Source organism: Psammomys obesus, unplaced genomic scaffold, assembly GCF_907164565.1.
Source record: "Psammomys obesus unplaced genomic scaffold, mPsaObe1.curated_primary_1811, whole genome shotgun sequence".
Taxonomy (NCBI): domain Eukaryota; kingdom Metazoa; phylum Chordata; class Mammalia; order Rodentia; family Muridae; genus Psammomys; species Psammomys obesus.
The window spans coordinates 2,289,455-2,310,144 of NW_026596034.1; the positions used below are offsets into that span (position 1 = coordinate 2,289,455).

The following is a 20,690-nucleotide window of genomic DNA, read 5'->3' on the forward strand; positions in this document are numbered from 1 at the left end:
TAAAGTGACAAAGACAATATAGGATTTGAAATCAGAATTATGTAAAGAGCAATAAATGTTAAAGAGAACTCAAGTGGAAATGAGGATGGAATTGAAAAACTCAGGAATATAGCAATGGCAAGCACGGAAAGGCATACCAGCAGCAAGAAGCAATCTGGAGACAAACCCTGGGGCCATGCCTCTCCAAGGTACACCCATTAGAGCCATGCAAAACGGTAGGCTGTCTCCTAGAAGCCCATTTGCTCACTACGGTTCTTTCTTCATGGCTTACGGCAGATGAGGGGGCAGAATCCCAGACTAATAGCACAGACTAGATCTTCAATATGATCATAAAAGATAACTTCCCCAAATTAAGGAAAGACACAGAGATTACTGATATTTGACAAGGAGGCCAAAACATACATTGGAGAAAAGACAGCATCTTCAAAAATAGTCCTGAGAGCTGGACTGTGGTAGCATATGCCTTTAATCCCAGCACTTAGGAGGCAGAGACAGGTGGATATCTGTGAGGACAGCCAAAGCTACACACAGAGAAATGCTGTCTTGAAAAACAAAACAAAAAGTGCTGGGGAAACTGGGTATCCATTGTACAAGAATAAAATCAGACCTGTGTCTATCGCCTTGCACAAAAATTAGATCCAAGTGGATCAAAGACCTCATTTTGAAACCTGAAATGCTAAAACAGCTAGAAGAAAACATAGGAAGTACCCTATAAGAATATAGGCTCAGGAAAGAAGTTTCTGAATAAGACTCTATTTGCTCAATGATTAATTGAGGCCAGTAACTGAGAAGAGGAAAATCATAAAACTAAAAAGCTTTTGATGAAGAAGAAAGCAAAGAATGGAAAAGAATCTGTTGGTTATACATTTGACAAAGGATTAATATCCAGAATATGCAAAGAACTCAAAAAACAGGGCCAAGAAATGAACTATTAAAAAAAAAAAAAACACAACAACTGGGGGCTGGGCAGTGGTGGTATACACCTTTAATCCCAGCACTTGGGAGGTAAAAGCAGATGTATCTCTGTGAGTCTGTGGCCATCTTAGTCTACATAGTGAGTTCCAGGACAGCCAGGGCTACACAGAAACCCTGTCTTGAAAAAACATAAACAAAGATGGGGTGAAGTGGAAATTTCTGGTTTCCTTGAAGACTGAGTTTTGTCATGTGATGTTTTGCCCAGGTTGCACGTGATGTTTTGCTGTAAACTCTCACGTGCAAGGAGCATGACTTTAGCCAGCTAAAAACATCTGTAGGTGGACTCTGAGGAGAGGACATATATAGAAGCCCACACAGCGTGAGACATTGCTTTTTGGATCGACATTGCTGAGCTGATCTTCGTGCTTTGGCTTCACAGAGAGAAATGTCCCAGAGAGCTTCTCCAGGCAATTCAACTGAATCTTGGGACTTCCGCTGACTTCGTGTTGGCCTGGACTGGACTGCTGGTATCCTGATGACTGAGTCTGGTAATCCCCTAAGGATCCACTGACCCTAATCAACAGGAACTAGATAAAAGAGGACTACAGCTTTCCCCCTACTAATCTCCTACCTAAGTTGTGGGGGGGTTGGAAGGGAGGTAAAGGTTAAGAACCCTAAATAAATAGGTTTGGTGAAAAATCTAGGCCTACAATGGGGCTAGGGATATGAAGAGTTCTCAAGAGAAGAAATAAAAATGGTTAAAAAATACATCACAAAGTGTTTATCGTTTTTAGCAGTTAAATGCAAATTAAAACAACTTTGAAATCTCATCTCATCATAGTCAGAATGACTAAGATCAAACAAAACAACTGATAACAAATGCTGGGAAGAACATGGGAAAAAGAACTTTAATTTACCTTTGGTGGGAATGCAAACATGGGAAACCCATGTTCCTCAAATCCAAATTCTCAAAGAGCTGAAAAAATTCTACCATATTACCAGCTATACCACTCCTTGCATATGGCCAAAAGATTTGACAGACACCCTACTGCACAGACATTCACTTAACAATAGTCACTGACACCCTATTCACAATGCCCAGCAAATAAAAACAACTTAAATGTCTTTTTTTTTTTCCCCCAGAGCTGAGGACTGAACCCAGGGCCTTGCGCCCTACTACTACTGAGCTAAATCCCCAACCCCTTAAATGTCTTTTTGATGAGTGGAAAATAAAAATGCAGTACATATATACAATGGAATACTATTCAGCTGTAAGGAAATGAAATTTGAAAGTAAATGTATAGAACTAGAAAATGTTCAGGTAACCCTGCTTATTTGATAAAGTCTCAAAGAACATCATTTTGTATTTACCTATAATTATATATAATACATATAAGTGTACTGTATGCACGTGTGTGCATACACACAATCTTAAGTTATACCACTTGGGCTGACAATGCTCCTCACAAGAGCCATGAACTATTTAACAAAAAATGCCAGTATCAGACAGTAGAAACCTCCATTTTAGTTATTGGTCAGTGTAGTCTAAGTGAGTCCTAAAATAACAGGCTATTGCTGTTGCCCTTGGTTGTCTCCCAGAGGCTGAAGGTACCCTATTGCTGAAGACAACAGATACTAAGACAAAGGACTGGATGATTTGAATGGGATCTAACCTGAAAGCTTTCTTCCTGCAGAACCAGAAAGTACTATGAAAACTGCCAAGGGAGGGAAGCAATCTGTAGTCCTATCCAGCAGTGATGCCTTTGAACAATAATGACCAGCATGGTAAGATGTCCTTGCGAGTGCTATCGTGGCTCTCATTTAAGTTGTAACCAGTAGCTGTCTAATTGGACTTACGGCCTGCTCAGCAAGAGAGAAACCTAGCTAGCTACTCAGGAATAGTGAAGTCATAGATCTTGGAGGAGAAGCTACTACTGCCACTTTACTTGACCCACACAATTTCTAACTGCATTCTGAATAGTTATCCTTATACCCACAGAGTTTCAGAGGAAGTACGGCATGTTAGAAATTTGAGGAACAAAACAGTGTGAATGAAAATGGTATAATCAGATTTTAATCTAAAAATGTCTATAAAATTAGGATCACAGGGCCAAGCATGGTGGCACACACCATTCATCCAAGAACTCAGGAGGCAGAAGCAGGTGGATCTCTGTGAGTTCAATGCCAGTCTTGCCTAATGAGTTCTAGGATAGCTAGGGTTACCTAAAGAGACCCTATGTCAACATGTTAACCCCTCCCTGCAAATAGAATCACAAGTAGATAAAAACATACTAATTAATGTTTTGAGATATATATATATATGGAAAATTGAAACAGAATGGATGAATTTCTAATGTATATAAATCTACCGAAGTTAAACCAAGATTTAGTAAGTAATAAACAGATCTGTAATGAGAAGCTGAAGCAGTAATTTAAAAATCTCCTATCTGTTGTTTTGCTATGTGACACACTGGTAACTGCCTTCCAAATGTTTGTACTTATACTCAGATTAATGCTGCTCTCACCTCTGGTCACAGCAGCTTTTCTATGGTGGAAAAACATCAACACAAATTTGTAAGTGGTCAAAGTGCTGAGTGAGACATCTCCATCAACTTTCTACATCAGACCCCTCAACATTGCAGAAACACTGCAGAAAAGGCGATGGGAAGAATGTCAAGAGTTGGAGGATGTGATGTATTATCTTCTCAGTAAGTGACATGGAACTGTACTCATGAACTCACACCAACAGTTACTGTGAAACACCAAGCTAGTCAGCATTCCAAGGACAGCAGGGCTCATGAGGCCCCAACCCTAACTGAGGAGCTGTTGGCAGTTGGTTGATGGTTCCCGGGGACAGTGGTACTTTTCTTCCAGGTTGTAGGTACTAGAAAGTCACCTTTGCTCGGGAAGATGGTTTCATCCCATGAACACTCACCACTGAGTGGCTTATTTGGAGTTAAAAATAAAAAAAGAAGACAGGAAGAGGAATAAGTGTGTGTTGTGCGTGCATGCGTTCTCGCACGCTTATGATACATTTTAGCCTTGCCATGTGGTGGTGGTGGTGGTCGTGGTGGTGGTGGCAGCAGCAGCACACGCCTTTAATCCTAGTACTAGAAGGCAAGTGGATCTCCGTGAGTTTGAGGCCACCCTTGTCTACAGAGCTAGTTCCAGGACAGCCAGGGCTAGAGAGAAATGCTGTTTCAACAAACAAGCAAACAAACAAAAAGATATATTGTATGCATTATATACTTCTATAAAATCCCCAAAGCGTAATTTAAAAATATTCTTTAAAAAAACATCAGAGGCTGACAGTAGAAAAGGCCTGTAATCCCAATACTGAGGAGGAAGATGCAGAGTCAGAAGTTTGAAGACAGCTTGTGCTAGAGAAGGAAAACCTATCTAAAGATAAACAAAAGTTGGAACAGTTCCAAGATCAGGTTATCACACAGTATTGTGGTACTCCCCTTCCTCTTTCTGAGGTTTATCCTGGAAGAGCCAGCTGTCATGCTAGAAAGACCCATAAGCTACATGTGGAAAGGGCCATGGAACAGGAACTAAAACCTCCAGCTAACAATCATGGAAGAATACTCAGAATTCTGTCAGTCATAACCAAATCTTCAGATGGCAGCAACCAAAGATGTGATAAAACATGCCAACCTAGAACCCAAGCTAAGGGGTTCCCAAATTCCTGATCCAGACTACCACAACACACAAACTTGGGTCCTGAAACCTTGACAAGGGGTTGTGAGGAAATAAAGAAAAGACAGACAGAAACAGGTACAGGAAAGCTGGGGCCAAGAGGGGTAGACTAACAGCCCAAGCAACCTAAAACCTCACAGTGTTTATTAGGTACAGCACAGAGGGGAGGGAGGAGGTCTTGTACGTGAAGAAACAAACACCAAGGAAGAGGAAGCTTCAACTGGAATTGTTCACAAACACTCAAGATCCTAGAAGAAAGATTTGCTATTCCTCTTGAGCATTACCCAGAATAAGGCTTTACTACTCTTGTGGAGATGAGGCACTGGGGTCCCTATGTCAGCTAAATATATATTCACTCAGAACTTCACTCACTCAGGCCTTCCTCCACTGCCTATACCAGACAATGGTGAAGTTGAGTGTTTTTAGGCAATTCCAGGAGTATTTGTTACACAATGGTTAACTACACAGGTAGAGAGCTTTTAGGGATGATACGGTAACTCATCATGTCCTAAAAAAAGCAGTTGTGATTCAAAGAAGGCAATTAGCTATAAATGTCTGAAATAACAGATAGAACCTCATTTACTAAGTGCTTAAAACTAGAGTTAAATAAGAGAATTCCATAAGCACATGAAACTTCATGGCACTCCACAGGTGATCCACTGTTCTCTTCAATTGTAAATAAAACAAACAAAAAAAATCCAAAATTGTTAACAGCAACTTTTATTATTTCACTGATGAAAAAGTTGTAATTGTGATGCGTTTCACATAAATTTACAGTAGTGGAGGTTATACATAAATTACATTAAGTCACAAAATTTCTATTTTATAGAATCAAATTACTTTGATGTGTCCAGAGGATGACATAGTTCTTAATGGATAGCTGAGTCCAAATATGCAAAATATAGCTTCTGCTTCTGACCATGGTGCTTTAAAATTCTTCAACATGCATTAATATATTCTAGTTGTAGGGAATATGTTACACATAGGCTTTATCTTGCATTCAGGGAAAGCCCAAACTGAATCTCACGCACAGTACTCCTGTCCTCTAAAGTACTCTCAGACAGGACCAGAGAACAAATAAACAAATATGTTTGGGTTAGTATCCCCCATTAATGAAGAAAATACACAATCAACAATGCAACAAAATAAAAGAAAGGAGAGCTCCATTAGTAGCCAGGATAAGTGGGTTTTGCTTTCAATTTTCACAGATCACAAGGAATTTAAAGAGCAGATCAGTCATGCTACTTGGGGTGATCAGACAGACTTAAACAAGTATGAAGTGAGTTAAGGTCCTGAAGGTGTCTGGAGGTGCTGGGTAAACACATCACAGGTAAGGAATGGGAAACCTACCTCAGCTTTTCTGAAAGGCACAATCTATGGAAGGGAGACCTAGTTAAGCCCTTTCTGATGTGTAGAAAGGAGTGCTGAGCTGTCTTCTTTTAAAGGACGAGACCTTCATAGATTGGCCCCTCAGACTCCGGTGATTCCCGCCTTGAGCGCAAATGCTCCAACGTGTTGTGAAAATGCTTGTTAATTTGTTCTGTTTCTTCACTGGACTCAAGATTTGGGAGATCTTCTCGAATTTTTTGAATAAGTTGGTTCAAGACCTGAATTGTTACCTAAAAGAGAATAATTGTGTTGAAGACATGTATCACAAAAGAAAACTTAGTAGCTCTGGTTTTAGGAACTTGTATTACTTTCATCAAATGCCTGAATAATTATGAAAAAGAGATGAGAATAGGATTCCCTAAAAATAAGAATTGTAAAAAACTCAAAACAGAGTAATATAAACCAGCAAAAACAAACAACAGCAACAACAAAAAACCCCAAAAGTATATTTAACCTAAAAATCTACTGAATACTATAATGCTACAAATGGACAATACACTTAGGAACTGGGAACTGCTACACAAGTTGGCAATGTGTATTCTTTTTTCTTCTTTTAATTGCACAGTCTGCGCAGACAGAAAAGGGTTCTGGAGAATGGAAAAAGATTTCAGGTATACTAAGCAAAGTCAAATTAAACAAATTATAAAATCTACAGAAAGAGAAAACTATTTACTTACCGCATCATTTTCTTTTTCATAGAAATAGATGTACCTGTTCAAAATCTCTATAAAAAGCTGAACTTGTAGAGAGGGATCCATGCACTGATTTGCTATTTTTAGAGCCTTCTTTAGGCATTCCATGACCCTTTTACCTCCATGAAGCTAAAATAAAGGGCGGGAAAATATTAAAAGGATTCATGAACAAGAAATATCCCATTTTCTTACCATCAAAGAAACATAACACCGTAAGGCTCTTTTATGTTGAAAAGGAACACAACAAAACAAAACCCTAACACAAAGAGTGCATTTAAAAACAGAACTGGTGTGAGGTATAGTAGCACATACCTAATTTAACCTCAGCACGCAGGAGGTAGAGGCAGGTAGTTCGAACTCAGTTCAAGAGGCCAGCCTACTCTACAGAAAGAGTTCCAGGACAGCCAAAACTACATACAGAGACCCCCATCTCAAAACAAACAAATGAAAAGATAATTACAGCTAGTAGTAAATAAATTGTAGTGACAATTTTGGAATTTCGGTTTCTTAAAAAACACAGAAATATAAGAATATGTTTTCATGTTAATCGCAGGTGTGGGATGTGTAGCTGCTTCAGATTGTCTACAGCAGCTGGCTATGATTTGTGTCATACAGGGGTATGATTTTGCCAACTGCAGACAGCTTCTGTGATTGTATGACATTTGAAATTCTGGGGACTTTTGAGAGGGTATATAAATACTAGGGCCCTGAGAGACAGGGTTGTTGTTAGTTGATTATTGTTGATTTTGGTTTGTTAAGTAGTTGTGTACAAAAAAGAAGGAAGAAGAAGGAGCAGCAGGAGAAGGAGAAGAAGAAAGAGGAGGAGAAGTAGGAGGAGGAGGAGGAGGAGAAGAAAAACAAGGAGGGGAAGAAAAAGAAGAAAAGGAGGAGGAAGAAAAAGAAATAATAATTGGATATCCTGACTAAAAGTTCAAACCTGCCCCAAGGAACTCGAAAGCCACATAGTTGTCTAACAATGTCACCCCCTTTCCCTCTATCCTTCTTTTCGCTCCTATCTAGTCTTAGGAGGTTGAAAGGGTGGAAGAACGAAGAACCTACAACAAGGCAAGAGCCATCTACACAAATTGCTGTAAACATATCCGTTTAAAAGTAGACCCTTTACCACAGAGTGAGATGCTAACAACATGACCCATTCATTTCTTCCAGTGAAGCAAAGCAATTGTCTTTGTCAGATTTCCAAGCACCCAATGTTTCACTTCCAAAGCACAATGCCAAAGTGACCAATACCTGTTATCAATTCTATCTCCTGTAACCTTACCTCCTCCCCGTTTTTGTCTGTGTTTCGGCCAGACCAAAAGAGATGTGCGCATGTGCTTACAGCTCGGCCTTGATCTGGTTTTTTCAGAAGTTTTGATGCAGCAAGGGCACACTGAGTTCTCAAGGGTTCATGATTCTCTTCACTGAAGCACTTCATCCTCTCAAATGTACCAATGATCAACGTGATAGCAGCCAGCTGTGCTTTAGAATCACTGATTTCATCTTCATATAGAGAAAATGCCTGGTAGACATAGAACAAAGAATACTCAGGAATCATCAACAGGAGCACTTTCCTAAGTTCTTCCAAACCCCATCCTGTGAGATGGTCTGAGTACTTTCACATCAGTAAAAGGCATAAGCTGTACCTTCCAGTGAAGAGGCATAAGCTACAGCCAAGATGGGAGGCTGCTAACAGGTTGCAAGTAAGAAACCTATTACAACTTTGTTGAGCTGACACTCCTCAACTGAACCAACCACAGGAACGTTTTGTTCTTGAAACATTTTCACCACTACCCACCAGTAAATCTTGGATTTCTTCTGTTCCTAGCAACTCAACAATTTTATTGCTCTACACAGGCACTACATATGACTACCATATGAAAAGGTTCCCACGTGGTCAGATAGTGCTAGTTACATATTAAAAGATAAAGAAGAGGGACAGACATAGACACGGACACCTTTAACCCCAGCATTTATGAGGCGGAGGCAGGTGAGTCTCTCTGAGGTCTAGATCAGCCAGGTCTACACAGTGTGACCTTCAAAAAAAAAAAAAAAAAAGTAAACTAGTAACACCAAATGCATTACCTCAAAACTAATGGACCAGTGACTGAACCCAACAAACTAGACCAAAGAAGGAAGACAAAGCTTACCTGGGACATAAATTCATATGCTACTGTTTCATGATTTTCAAAGCCAATTTCTCCAGCAGCTAGTGCTCCTTGAAGAAAAAGTCTCAGTGGCAATTCAGCCAGCTCAGCTTTGATCAAAGCACTAATAGTCTGGTGAGCAAATGAAAAAATCTTCTGGCATTTCTTTTCCCACTTATCATCCTGAAAAAGGAAAAACATTATCAAGTTCAAGAGTAATTTGTTCATTTTACTTAAAATTGCTAATAAAGGCTCTAAGCAAAAGACTGAAGTTGAGTTCAGTTTTTTGTTCATTTTTCTTCTCCGTCATTTATGGAACATAGATGTAAACCAAGCAGGATGTTTCCTTAAAACCTAAACCCATCTAAAGATTCTGCTTCTGTAATTTATAGAGATCTATGTATTTTTCTCATCAGAAAAACAACACATCCGTAAGTTGAGGAAAATAACACAAGATAATTTAGAAAATAAAATCCTGGTAATATAGTTGCTAAAGTCTTCCTGTCCACTTTTTTTCTATGTAAATATAGCAGAGATATCTGCGTATAGTTTTGTGTTTTATTGGCTTTAAAGCAGATTGCTGGAAAAAAATGTCAAAATTGGATTCATACTACAAACAATTTTTATGCAACTTCTTGTCAAAATAAGTTTTGACTTTATTTTTTTAAATAAATCTTTTTTATTATTTATTAATTACAGTTTATTTAATTAGTTTATTCACTTTGTATTCTCCTATATCTCCCCTCCTCCCCTATAATAGTAAATAATAATAAATAGTAATAATAATTAATAATAAATAATATTATTTAATATTATTTTAACAAAAATATTCCATCAACTAATTTATAATATAATTGAATACACTGTTCCCCTTTAGAAAGCATCTGCAAAAAACATGCCGAATGGTCAGTATATACAAAGCTTTATTAAGATCCTAATATTGTGCCCAATGCTATGCTCAGAAAGTAAAAGCACTTGCCATACAAGTTAGACAAGCTGAGCTCAATCCTGGAAAACTATAAGGCAGAGGGAAAGAAGTGACTCCCTAAACTGTTGTTCACTCTCCACATGCACCAATAGCATGAGGGTGCTCCAATCAATCATACACACAATAACAAAAAATGTAACTAAGTTTAAAAAACTTCCCTGATTATTTCTTAGTGTAAAATCTTAGAAGAGGAATTACACTAAAGTGTAATTTAACACTAGAGTTACACATTGGCAGTTTACTAAAAATGTAGTAGTAGTTCACATTTCTACCACTATTATATTATTCTTTTTTAATTTTTTGAGGTGAATAAGCTCATGTTTTTATTGTCTTCATAACAAAATCTCTTTAGAACTGGATCACTTGACCCTTTCTCTTCTTATTGCCACCCACTTCAAAATGTTTGCATCTCTTAATAGCCCGCATTTTCTTAGATCTGCATTTGGACTCAACACACTCGAGTCTGAGCACAGTCTTCTTTGTAGTTTTAGCCTTTTTGCAGAAAACAAACTTAGTATGCCACCCATAGCCACTGCTTCCTGTCATAACGCCTATTTCCCTGGGCTACAAGAAGATAGTCCTTGTCTTCTTGCACTGTGTCACTTTGTCGGGATGGTGCCTGCCACATTTTCTTGCATTTCCTCTATGATTAATGATAGTTAGCATCTTTTCTGAGACCCATCTGTCATCTGTATGTGCTTAGAAAAATTTATACTCAGGTCCTTTGTCCTTTTTGTTTATTTGTTGTTTTTGGAGACAGAATTTCATTCTGTAGCCCAGGCTGGCTTCCTTTGCCCGTTTTTAGATCAAGTTATTTATTTTCTTACTACTGAACTGAGTTCTTTATTTTGTCTTATAGGGTGTTAGATTTTATTTTGTGTATATAACTGCTTTGTTTGCATGTATGTAAGTATATTGTTTACATGCTTGGTGCTCATGGAGGTCAGAAGGAGATGACAGATAACTCAAAACTGGAGTTAAAGATAATTTTAAGCTACCATGTGGATTCTAGTTATCAAACCCAGGAATTCTGCAATATCAATAAGCACTTTTAACCACTGAGCCATTTCTCCAGCTCAGGGTTCCTTGTTTTGGATCTAATCCCTTACCAAATGTATTCTTTACAAATTTTGTTTCCATTTCATATACTCTCACATTGTACTGTTGTTTCCTTTGCTGTGCAAAACTTTTTAGTTTTATACAAACTGCCTACTTTTGCTTTTGTTGCCTATGTTTTTAGTATTCCCACCTTAAAAAAAAGAAAAATCAATGACAAGACCAAGGTTTGGTTCCTTAATCCACTGAGTTCATTTTTGTGTGTGTTACCAGATAAAGATCCAATTCCATTCTGTTATAAGTGGACATCCAGGTTTCCTATGCCCATTTATTAAAAACTGTCCCTTTCCCCTTGTGTTTCTGACATTGAATTAGCTGGGCCTTGGTGGCATACCTCTTTAATCCCCGGCACTTGGGAGGAAAAGGCGGGCAAGCAGATCTGGGTTTAAGGCTAGCATGATCCACACAGAGAAACCTTATTTTGAAAAACCAAAACCAAACAAACAAAACAAAACAAACAAACAAAAGGTCCTCACACCTCAGTTGCACTGATCTGTTTACATGTATTTCTATTAGTGTGATACCATTTTGATCATTATAGCTTCATAATATGACTACTTTTATTGTTGTACAGGCAAATATCTAGTCATAAAGTGCTAGAAAACAGGACAGAGGCTATCTTAACAAAAACCTGGTATGCAAGCTAGTAAGAAAAAAAGTAATAAAAAAACAAAAAATAAGTAATAAAAGTTGTTAAAATTATTAGAAAATTAAGTTTACTGAGCTTTATTCCTAACATAAACCTGGATGTTCAACTTTTATGTATATGAAATTTCTTAAAAATTATGCCACTGAACACAGCCATGATTCTGCTTTAAAGAAATAAACTCACAGAGAAGTTGTACACAGTTCATAACATTATTCAATTGCAAGCTTTTCTGAGAAATGGACCTTATCACTAGGCAAAGTTAAACTTATTTAGACCCTAAGGAAAAGGTTTAGTATCAACTCCAACTAATTTGGCTGCATATTTCCAAGCGCTGTTATGTGATTTCTCAGCTAGTATGTGGATCACCAGTGTCAGTTAGAACAGCAAAGGGTGAGTAGTGAATGAATCAGGAGTTCCTGAAAATGGGATCTGATACCATTATCACTTATTTTTGTGTGTACCTGAGCTTTTCTACCACTTAAAAGATACAGTAAGAAAAAAGGAAAAATACAGTGACATATCTCAAAGTACACCCACCACTTGAGAATTCTCTTTGTATCGAAAAGCCAACTGGTAAGCTGCAAATACCAAAGGTGGCAGTGTGAAACGAATCCGTTGATTTCCACCAGCTCCAAAATGTTTTCGTGCCGTATTCAAAATCTGACAAAAAAATTTAGAAATTATTTTTCCACACTATAATTAGTTGTTTACAAAATTACATGGTAGTTCTAATCCCCATTTTGTGAGAGCAGTTTCACTGAGTTACACATTTGACAGGAGTAAGGTTGTATAACTAGCCTTAGGTAAGTAGTCAAGAGCAGATAAATGTTTTTTTTTTTTTTCACGTGTACAAACTATACTTTGTTGATAAAGAATGCAGGCTGACAAAGCAAATCAGACTCACATGTAAAAGCAGATTCTAGTATTCTCTATTCTTTATTGCTGCTATATAGGAAATCTGTTGAAACATTCCATCCTGGAGGGAAGCTCCTAAGATTCAGGAAGTAAATAACCTTACAAGTGCCAGATAGCCGACACTTACAGACTAACAAAGGCCCCTCCCTTCAGTTATGCCACTGCCTTTGAGACTGCCCTGTTCCTGTGAGCAACCCTACCCTTCCACTGCCCATACTCCTGAAAGCACTCCCAATAAATTCACTGGTTAGCTAAATTGGACATTGGCAGAATCATTATTTGGGTCTGTCATGTGTTCCCTACAGGAGTAAATAGATGTCTGATGTCTGTGTTACATAGCTCAAGAATTAGTCTCATTCAACAACTGCCCTCCTCTTAGTACAAATTTCACTTGAGAAATGAGGCAGCATACTTCTATAACTGCTGGAAAGATTAAATGGCACAGTTTCAATTGTGCAGTCAATACCTTGTACAAGGTATGTGCTCAGAAAGTATTGGCCATTATGAGAAAACATACATGAAGCCAAGGCCCTCAACTGAGCTCAGTGCTCCAGGAAGCCAGTTATTTGGGAACTGCAGAAGCAAAGTAGCTACCTCAGACACCCTGTGGTTGCAGAAAGAGGTAACAGGTTCTACAGCCTCAAAAACAAACAAACAAAAAAGCAGAACAAACCATAAAAAAAGGTTATCTCAGCAAAACAGCTGAACTCCCCTTTCTTCCTTCCCTATCCTTCAGAAACCCTAAACCTAAGGCATGTAATCTGTATCTCTCGAACTCTGATCACTGAGTGAGTGACTGGGTCCTATGCCCTGACTAGCTAGCTGGCTAGAATTAGAGAAGCCACCTTTCTGGCATTAAATAAAGCATGCTCTAATTGTTAGGGGTTGTCTAAATTCTGATCTTTTACTTTTTCCTATAAACTTAATTTTTTTTTATCCTTATAAGTAGATCAAACTTTCTAAGCCCATTTAAATTAAGAAAAATACCAATACATTTAAAAGAGCCTTGTGAAACAAATATATGGATGGTTCGGGGGGGAAAAGAGAGAAAGAAAAAGAAGGAAGGAAGGAAGGAAAGAAAGAAAGAGAGAAAGAAAGAAAGAGAGAAAGAAAGAGAGAAAGAAAGAAAGAGAGAAAGAAAGAGAGAAAGAGAGAAAGAAAGAGAGAGAGAAAGAGAGAGAAAGAAAGAAAGAAAGAAAGAAAGAAAGAGAAAGAAAGAAAGAGAGAAAGAAAGAAAGAAAGAAAGAAGAGAAAGAAGAAAGAGGGAGAAAGAAAGAAAGAAAAAGAGAGAAAGAAAGAGAAAGAGAGAAAGAAAGAAAAAGAGAGAGAGAGAGAGAGAAAGAAAGAAAGAAAGAAAGAAAGAAAGAAAGAAAGAAAGAAAGAAATCCAAAGAACTGGACAGATGGTTCAGTCAGTAACATGCTTCTTGCACAAGCATGAGGACCTAAGTTCAGGTCCCCAACATCTACATAAAAAGCTAGATGTAGTCGTGAGAATGCAATCCCAGCATTGGGAAGGCAGAAGCAGGTAACTCCATGGAGCTCACTGAGGAACCCTGCCAAAAAAATAAAATGGAGAGCACCTGAGGAAGACACTTGATGCTGACCTCTGACCTTCAGGTGCACCTATATAAACATGCTAATATGCACACTAAAGAGGATAATCAAAGAATTTATGAGATAAACATGTAAATATGTAAAACACATTATGCGATATATTTGGGTCTTGTGGATTTCTTTAATATGGAAGCACACAAGTATAACCAATCAGCCACAAATACTATCACAAGTAGCATGCAACAGAAAATGAAAGCAATTCTCTCTCTCTCTCACACACACACACACACACACTTAAAATACTTCAGAATTCACAGAGTTTTGATCACACAGTGCTTAAAAACTCTCTCCCCAAACCAAATCCAAGGCTATCACTCTACTACAAGAAATCAGCCTCTTGATTATCCACTATCAGATGGCAACATACTACTTAAGCCACATTTAAATTTTCATTTTATAAAGATTAACTGAGGACTATGATAAAAGAGAAATCTCTGTCTGATTATAAGAAAAAATATTAAGGGGAAAGCATACTAAACTTTAAAGTCCTTCATACCTTCTCATCTATCATATACTTTGTCTCATGAAGTTTACTGTAAGCAACTAAACATTCTTTTTTTTTAATTTTTAGTAATTTATTTAATTTTATTTTATGTGTGAAGGTGTCAGATCCCTTGGAATTGGTGGTACAGACAGTTGTGAGCTGCCATGTAGGTGCTGGGAATTGAATCCAGGTCCTTTTGAAGAGTAGACAGTGCTCTTAACCACTGAGCCATCTCTCTAGCCTGCAACTAAACATTCTAAAAGCAATATGCTACTGAAAAAGAAGCAGAACACAGAATAATTATGGAATATCTAACTAAAGGAAGGCAAGCTTTTCTGCAATTCTCAGGTTTTCAAAAGAAGCTGAAATAGTTGACTTGTTTCTCATAAGCTCCAACAGTTTACTCATTTACATAAAAATAAAACCCCAGCTGGGTACAGTGTCATATACCTAAAACCCCAGCACTCGGGAAGCTAAGGCAGCAGGATCATGATTTTAAGGCCAACTTGGCCACAGTAAGAACATGCCTCAAAAAAACTAAGTAAGTAAATAAGTTTTCTTTAGTCTATGGAGGCTATGAACTTTAATTCAGTAGCAAGTTTTTCAACACCTTAAAGGTAAAAGCTGCCTTAAGCCATTTAAACACTTTTTTGCTCATTATGGGTGATAAAAGGTTATAGTAAGAGAAAGCTCATACCAAGTACTGCTGATCAGGATCATCAGAACGGAGGAGATGGATGAATCGGCCGACAAGGCTCTGTTCATCAGCAAAGTCCTCTGGATCAGGGTCTTCTACAGGTTGGTCTGGCTGATCCTGAATCAACGTGGACACCAAGTTCATTATAGAATCTACCTGCAACATAGAAAACAGAAAATATTAGCATGAAACCATCAACAAAAAGGTAACAGTTTATAAGTGTACACATTTTGGAATAGCACCAGCAAAATAATTCAGATTTTTGTAAAAAAGTTGGCATGATAGTCTCACCCAGCTGTAAACCTTTTAAGCTACAATAACAACCAGTTTGGCAAGATTAGTCCCTCTGTACAACAGTGGAATAAGATGTTATGGGAATAAGCAATAGCTTTCTGCTTGGACTTAAGGTTTGTTCCACAGGGTGGAACCATGCCTGGTACTATAACCTGACAAAGAACACAAGGATTATGAAGTAAGAGGCCTAGGACAGAACCTACTATTATTTTGCTAAATGGACATAGTATCAAACTGCCTTCTAAATACTTATCCTTCTACCCATAGATTATTACAGCTCTTCTTTCCTCATCAAAGATGTTTTTCTGTTTTTTTTTTTTTTTTGTTTTTTTTTTTTTGCTTGTTTGCTTTGTTTTACAGTGTATAGCAGTTATACAACTCAAAGGGTAAAAGATAAATAACTATGGAATTTAAGATCTAAATAAAATGTCTTTATCACACCTCCTCCCTGACATGGCTCAAGAAATACTGAAGAGGGAAAAGATTTTAAGAGCCAGATGTCAAAGACTACTGCAAAAAAACAAAAACAAAACCAAAAAAACCTGCTGTGAATGCCTGCCCAAGATCAAGCTATTCAACATTTATTCCAACATTTACACTGGATAGGGAGGAAGTTCCCAAGGATCCATCCCTAGCTGAGGAGCTATTGGCAAATACTGGCTGCTGAAGGAGGGAGAGTTTCTTTCTATGGGGTATGGCCACTGGTAGGTTGCTCACACTCCAGATGACCCTCCACCCATTCACATACAGGCAGCAATAATTGAACTGAATTTTTTAAACTGGAAAAAGGTGTGGGGGGGGGTGTGGGGGAGATTGTTCCAGAGGCGCTTAAAAGAAACTTGACAGGTCAATGTGTGCATTTATGGACAAAAATCTCAACAGAGATATACCAAGCTCTAATCAATGTGCTTATTCTCCTTTTGGTGAAATCAGAGGTACTTAATAATTCTATATACACCTCTAGTCTCTTAACCTCTATAACAAGTAAGCTATTTATTATTATATTGCCTACCCATTACCATCAGTGTCTAGGGCTCAATGTCTAAAATCTAACCAACCATATCCTCTTTTCCCTAAGACAGCATATCTCTATTCTCTTACCTGGTCCTGAGAGATGATTTCTGTGTTATAATCCAGAACATTACTAAGCACATAACAGCTCATGCTCTTTCTGGACTCGTAGTCAAAGTACTCAAAAAGTGGGTGGAAATGCTTTAATTTTAAGACTGTTAAGATATTGTTGTAAGTATCAACAGGTATCTTCAAAAGTCTGGTAAGCTCCTTTGAAACTGCACTACTGGTAGCAATACTACAAAAAGAAAAACAGCAACCCTTTCATGAATAAAATTAATCTTTCATACAAACACATAGCACTTGTTTCACATGTCTAAGATTTCATTTACCATCTATGTTGGGTGGGAAAGCTGGCCCCAGAGTCATGAGAATGGAAGAACTGGTTATATCCCTCACCAGCTGCAACAGTTGGGAAAGTGGGCCATACACTTCACCTGGGTACCAGGGTAGAACTGATCCTGGTTGTAGGGGCTGGGGGTTGGGGAGGTGCTGCTGGTGAGCCAGTCCCAAAAACTAGAGAGTGTGGGAGCATGTGGAATGACCAGCTCAGATACCTCTCAGGCCCAGATCCAGAGCTTTGAATTGACCGATTCTAAAATCTACCCCACTGATGAACTGTTGGAGTGCATGAAGGGGCTGGTCCTACAGATCCAATACTACAGGATCTTCATGACAAAGGGCAACAGCAGGATATTCAAAAGCAGTCCCAGTGAGGTTCCAGTACTACTGGAGCAGCAGAAGCCAGAGGCCTCATTACAATGAACATTTGCAAACAAAGACTTATGGACACACTGTGGGACACACTGTGACATACTTCAGCTTTCACAATGAGATTTTTTTTTCTCTGTTGGGAGGGGAGGAGGTTGAAAAGGTAGAGGGCCAGTATGAGAGGTGGGAGAGATGAGTGAAATTGGGAGGCATGATGTGAAATAACCAATAAAAAGTTAAAAAAAAAAATCTTCATTTACTCATCAAATGAATTGAAAAAATAATATACTCTATCTCTTCTATTTCAAAGCGACCTCCTCTCAAGATAAATATAGACAGGCATGGCCCACTTCTGTAATTCTAGCACTTAGGAGGATAATGGAAGTTCTGAACATGTAGCCTGGGCTACATGGCAAGATTTTATCTTAAAACAAAAAACAAAGCCAAAACAGATGAAAAGGAGGAAAGATGCCTATTTAAACATACATACTTCTTTATCCACTACAGTTCTATTGATAATAGCTTCCAGTTAGCAAACAGTAGTTTAAGGACAATTAAGGTAACTGTCTACAATTTGGTGTTTCTCAAAAAATTGTTTTAAGGGATACTTTGATTCCTTGGATAGCCAGCAAGTATTATGCATTCATGAGGAAGGTAAGTAGGAGAAAAATCCATGCAAAAACCATCCAGAAGAAAATCTGTATCTGGTGACTGAGGGAGAACAAGTTGAATTTAAGGAAGAATCTTGTAAAAGAGCATTCTCTGGAAGTTGAGAGATATTTTACCATTTACAAGACCTTTAGACACTGGGATTTCTAGTTATTTTATTATCTTTAACTTTAAAGCTCATTTTGGGGGGGGGGTAAGAGGAATACAGGCACATTACTTAATTTTCTCTCTTATTGTTAAAGGTGGGGACTATTTTTCAGTTCACTCACACACACACACACACACACACACACACAAACCGGAATGACTAAAAGACAAAACATAATAAAAGGTGGTAAAGGGAAAAGAAATTTTCCTGATGTGTTTGAACCAATGGGTGGAAAACAGAAAAGAAAAAAAATAAATAGTACATTAACAGCTCAAAACTACAAATAACTTAGACAAGAGCAGGCAGCCTAACTGAGGGACTAAAGAGGCAACTCTTCAAAAAAGTTAATAGCATCAAAACTGCCCAAAGTGAAGCTGGATGGTGGCAGTGCACGCCTTTAATCCCAGCACTCTAGGAGGCAGAGGCAGAGGCAGGTAGATCTCTAAGTTCTGAGTTCGCAGCCAGCCTGGTCTACAGAGTTCAGGACAGCTAAGGCTACACAGAGAAATCTTATGTCTTTAAAAAAAAAAAAAAAAAAAAAAAAATTGTCCAAAGACATTCCTATGGGGGATCGCAGGTTTAGGACAGTATGACTGAGGAAGCATCCATTAGGGAACATTATTCTTCCCCTAATAGTATCAAAACCAAGGCTCAAATAAGAAAACTATTTAAATTAATTTGTTATACTTTAAATATATATATCCCTAATTTTTCAACCTAAATATACATGTGCTGTTATTTTTCACAATTTACTCATCTGCAGGATATTTTTTTTCTGTTGGGGGAGGGGGAGAGGCATGGGGGAGTAACTGCTTGATGCTGTTTCCCTACTAGTTTAAAAACTGGCTCATTCCTGAGGCTAAAGAGATGGTCAAAAGGTTATGAGCACTGGATGTTTTTAAAAAAGATGCAAGTTTAGTTTCCAACATCCACATGGTGCCTCATTACTGTCTGTAACTCCAGTTCCAAGGAGCTGGTATATAATAATATATATACACGCACATACATATACATACAAAACACTTATACACACAAAATAAAATGGTAAAGACAAAATAACACAAAAAATAGCCCATTCTCACACAGGAATGGAGACACTGAGCTTTGAAGACTGCTTACAGGCCTTGCGGGCCACTCACTACTTCACCATAGTACACAACCAAGTAAGCAGCTGCAAAACTTCCCTCCCTGTTGAGCACCACACAGGACACTCTAAGATATAGTTCAAACAGATACTAATGTTTCAAACAACAACTAAGAAAAGAAAAACAAACATAGTGCTAAGGATTTTTTTTCAAAGTTGTAGCTTTGGGGTAGTTGAGATGGCGCAACTGTCAAGACACTTGCCACTAAGCCTAGCAACCGGAGTTCTACCCACAGGACCCGCCTGGAAGGAGAGACAAACAACTATAGCAAGTTTTTCTCTGACCTCTGCATGTATTTTCTACCCCCTCCTCAATAAATAAATGTAGTTTAAAAATTTTGAAGTACAACTTTGACTTACTGTTCAAGGTTAAGCTTATTAAAAATCTCCACTGTTGTTTCTAGAACTTTATCAACATAGTCCACACGATCAGGGTAACATTTCATAGCAAGATTAATGAGAGAGACTTGTAAAGATACAACATCCTCTGATGGCATGTCTTGTCTGGACTGCAATGTTTAGAAAATAAAAATTAATTTATTTTAAACAATTACAAAAGGATATACCAACAGAAGTTTCAAAGTTGAGAACTTAGGGAATGTTACACAAACCTGTATTACTGTAGCCACCTGTTGTGAAAATATGTCAAAAAGTTTAATCTCGGCTGGAATTCCAGGTCCATCTTCACGATGAGCAAATAAAGCTAATCTAAAAACGAAAACATAAAAAAAGACACAGCGATATGAGCAGAGGGATCATTATTTCATTGCTTTTCTGTATTTTCTGAGTTTATTTCTTAGAACATTAAGAATGATTTTTAAAACAAGAGCAACAATGTATGAATATTTTTCAATTTCTTTTAACTAAAGTTTGTTAATGATGCCTTATTCTAATGACAATCATTTTTGTTTATTTATTCACTTGTTTTATGTAGTACAGCCTAGCCTAGAATTCACAGTACTCTTATCTCTACTAGCCAAGTGCTAGAGTTACAGTCATGTGCTACCACAGCCAGATTAAATAAATGATCTTTAGGGGCTGTAGAGATAGCTCAATAGTAAGAGAAAGTACTTACTACTGTTGCAGAGAACTCAAGTTCAGTTCCCAGTACTATACAGAACAACTAGAAATAAAGGAAGTTAACTTACATCATAAGCTACTCAAAATTATGTCCGTTGGATTATCTGTCAAGGTCAGAACTGCAACCACATTCTATTATGCAGAAAAAACCCACCACTGACTGGGATTGTCAAATGACATTATTCCTACACAGGAAAATCATGTTAAGCAGCTTTCTTGCAAGCAACGTATGCTGTCCAGGACAACCTGGAGACCTTCACATTATTCCT

General features: G+C 37.9%; 1 protein-coding gene across 1 annotated transcript in view; it reads right to left on the minus strand.

Annotated features, from left to right (window-relative positions):
• Positions 1 to 5,318: 5,318 nt before the first annotated feature.
• Vps35 (VPS35 retromer complex component) overlaps positions 5,319 to 20,690 on the minus strand; it is a 34,637-nt gene continuing 19,265 nt past the window's right edge. Inside the window, exons 9-17 of the mRNA XM_055621059.1 lie at positions 19,953 to 20,049; positions 19,702 to 19,850; positions 16,700 to 16,907; positions 15,305 to 15,460; positions 12,130 to 12,252; positions 8,843 to 9,022; positions 7,975 to 8,214; positions 6,681 to 6,824; positions 5,319 to 6,233 (exon numbers count right to left, since the gene is read on the minus strand). Coding sequence (XP_055477034.1) covers positions 6,054 to 6,233; positions 6,681 to 6,824; positions 7,975 to 8,214; positions 8,843 to 9,022; positions 12,130 to 12,252; positions 15,305 to 15,460; positions 16,700 to 16,907; positions 19,702 to 19,850; positions 19,953 to 20,049 — 1,477 coding nt within the window. The 3' untranslated portion in view covers positions 5,319 to 6,053. The remainder of the gene's footprint in view (positions 6,234 to 6,680; positions 6,825 to 7,974; positions 8,215 to 8,842; positions 9,023 to 12,129; positions 12,253 to 15,304; positions 15,461 to 16,699; positions 16,908 to 19,701; positions 19,851 to 19,952; positions 20,050 to 20,690) is intronic.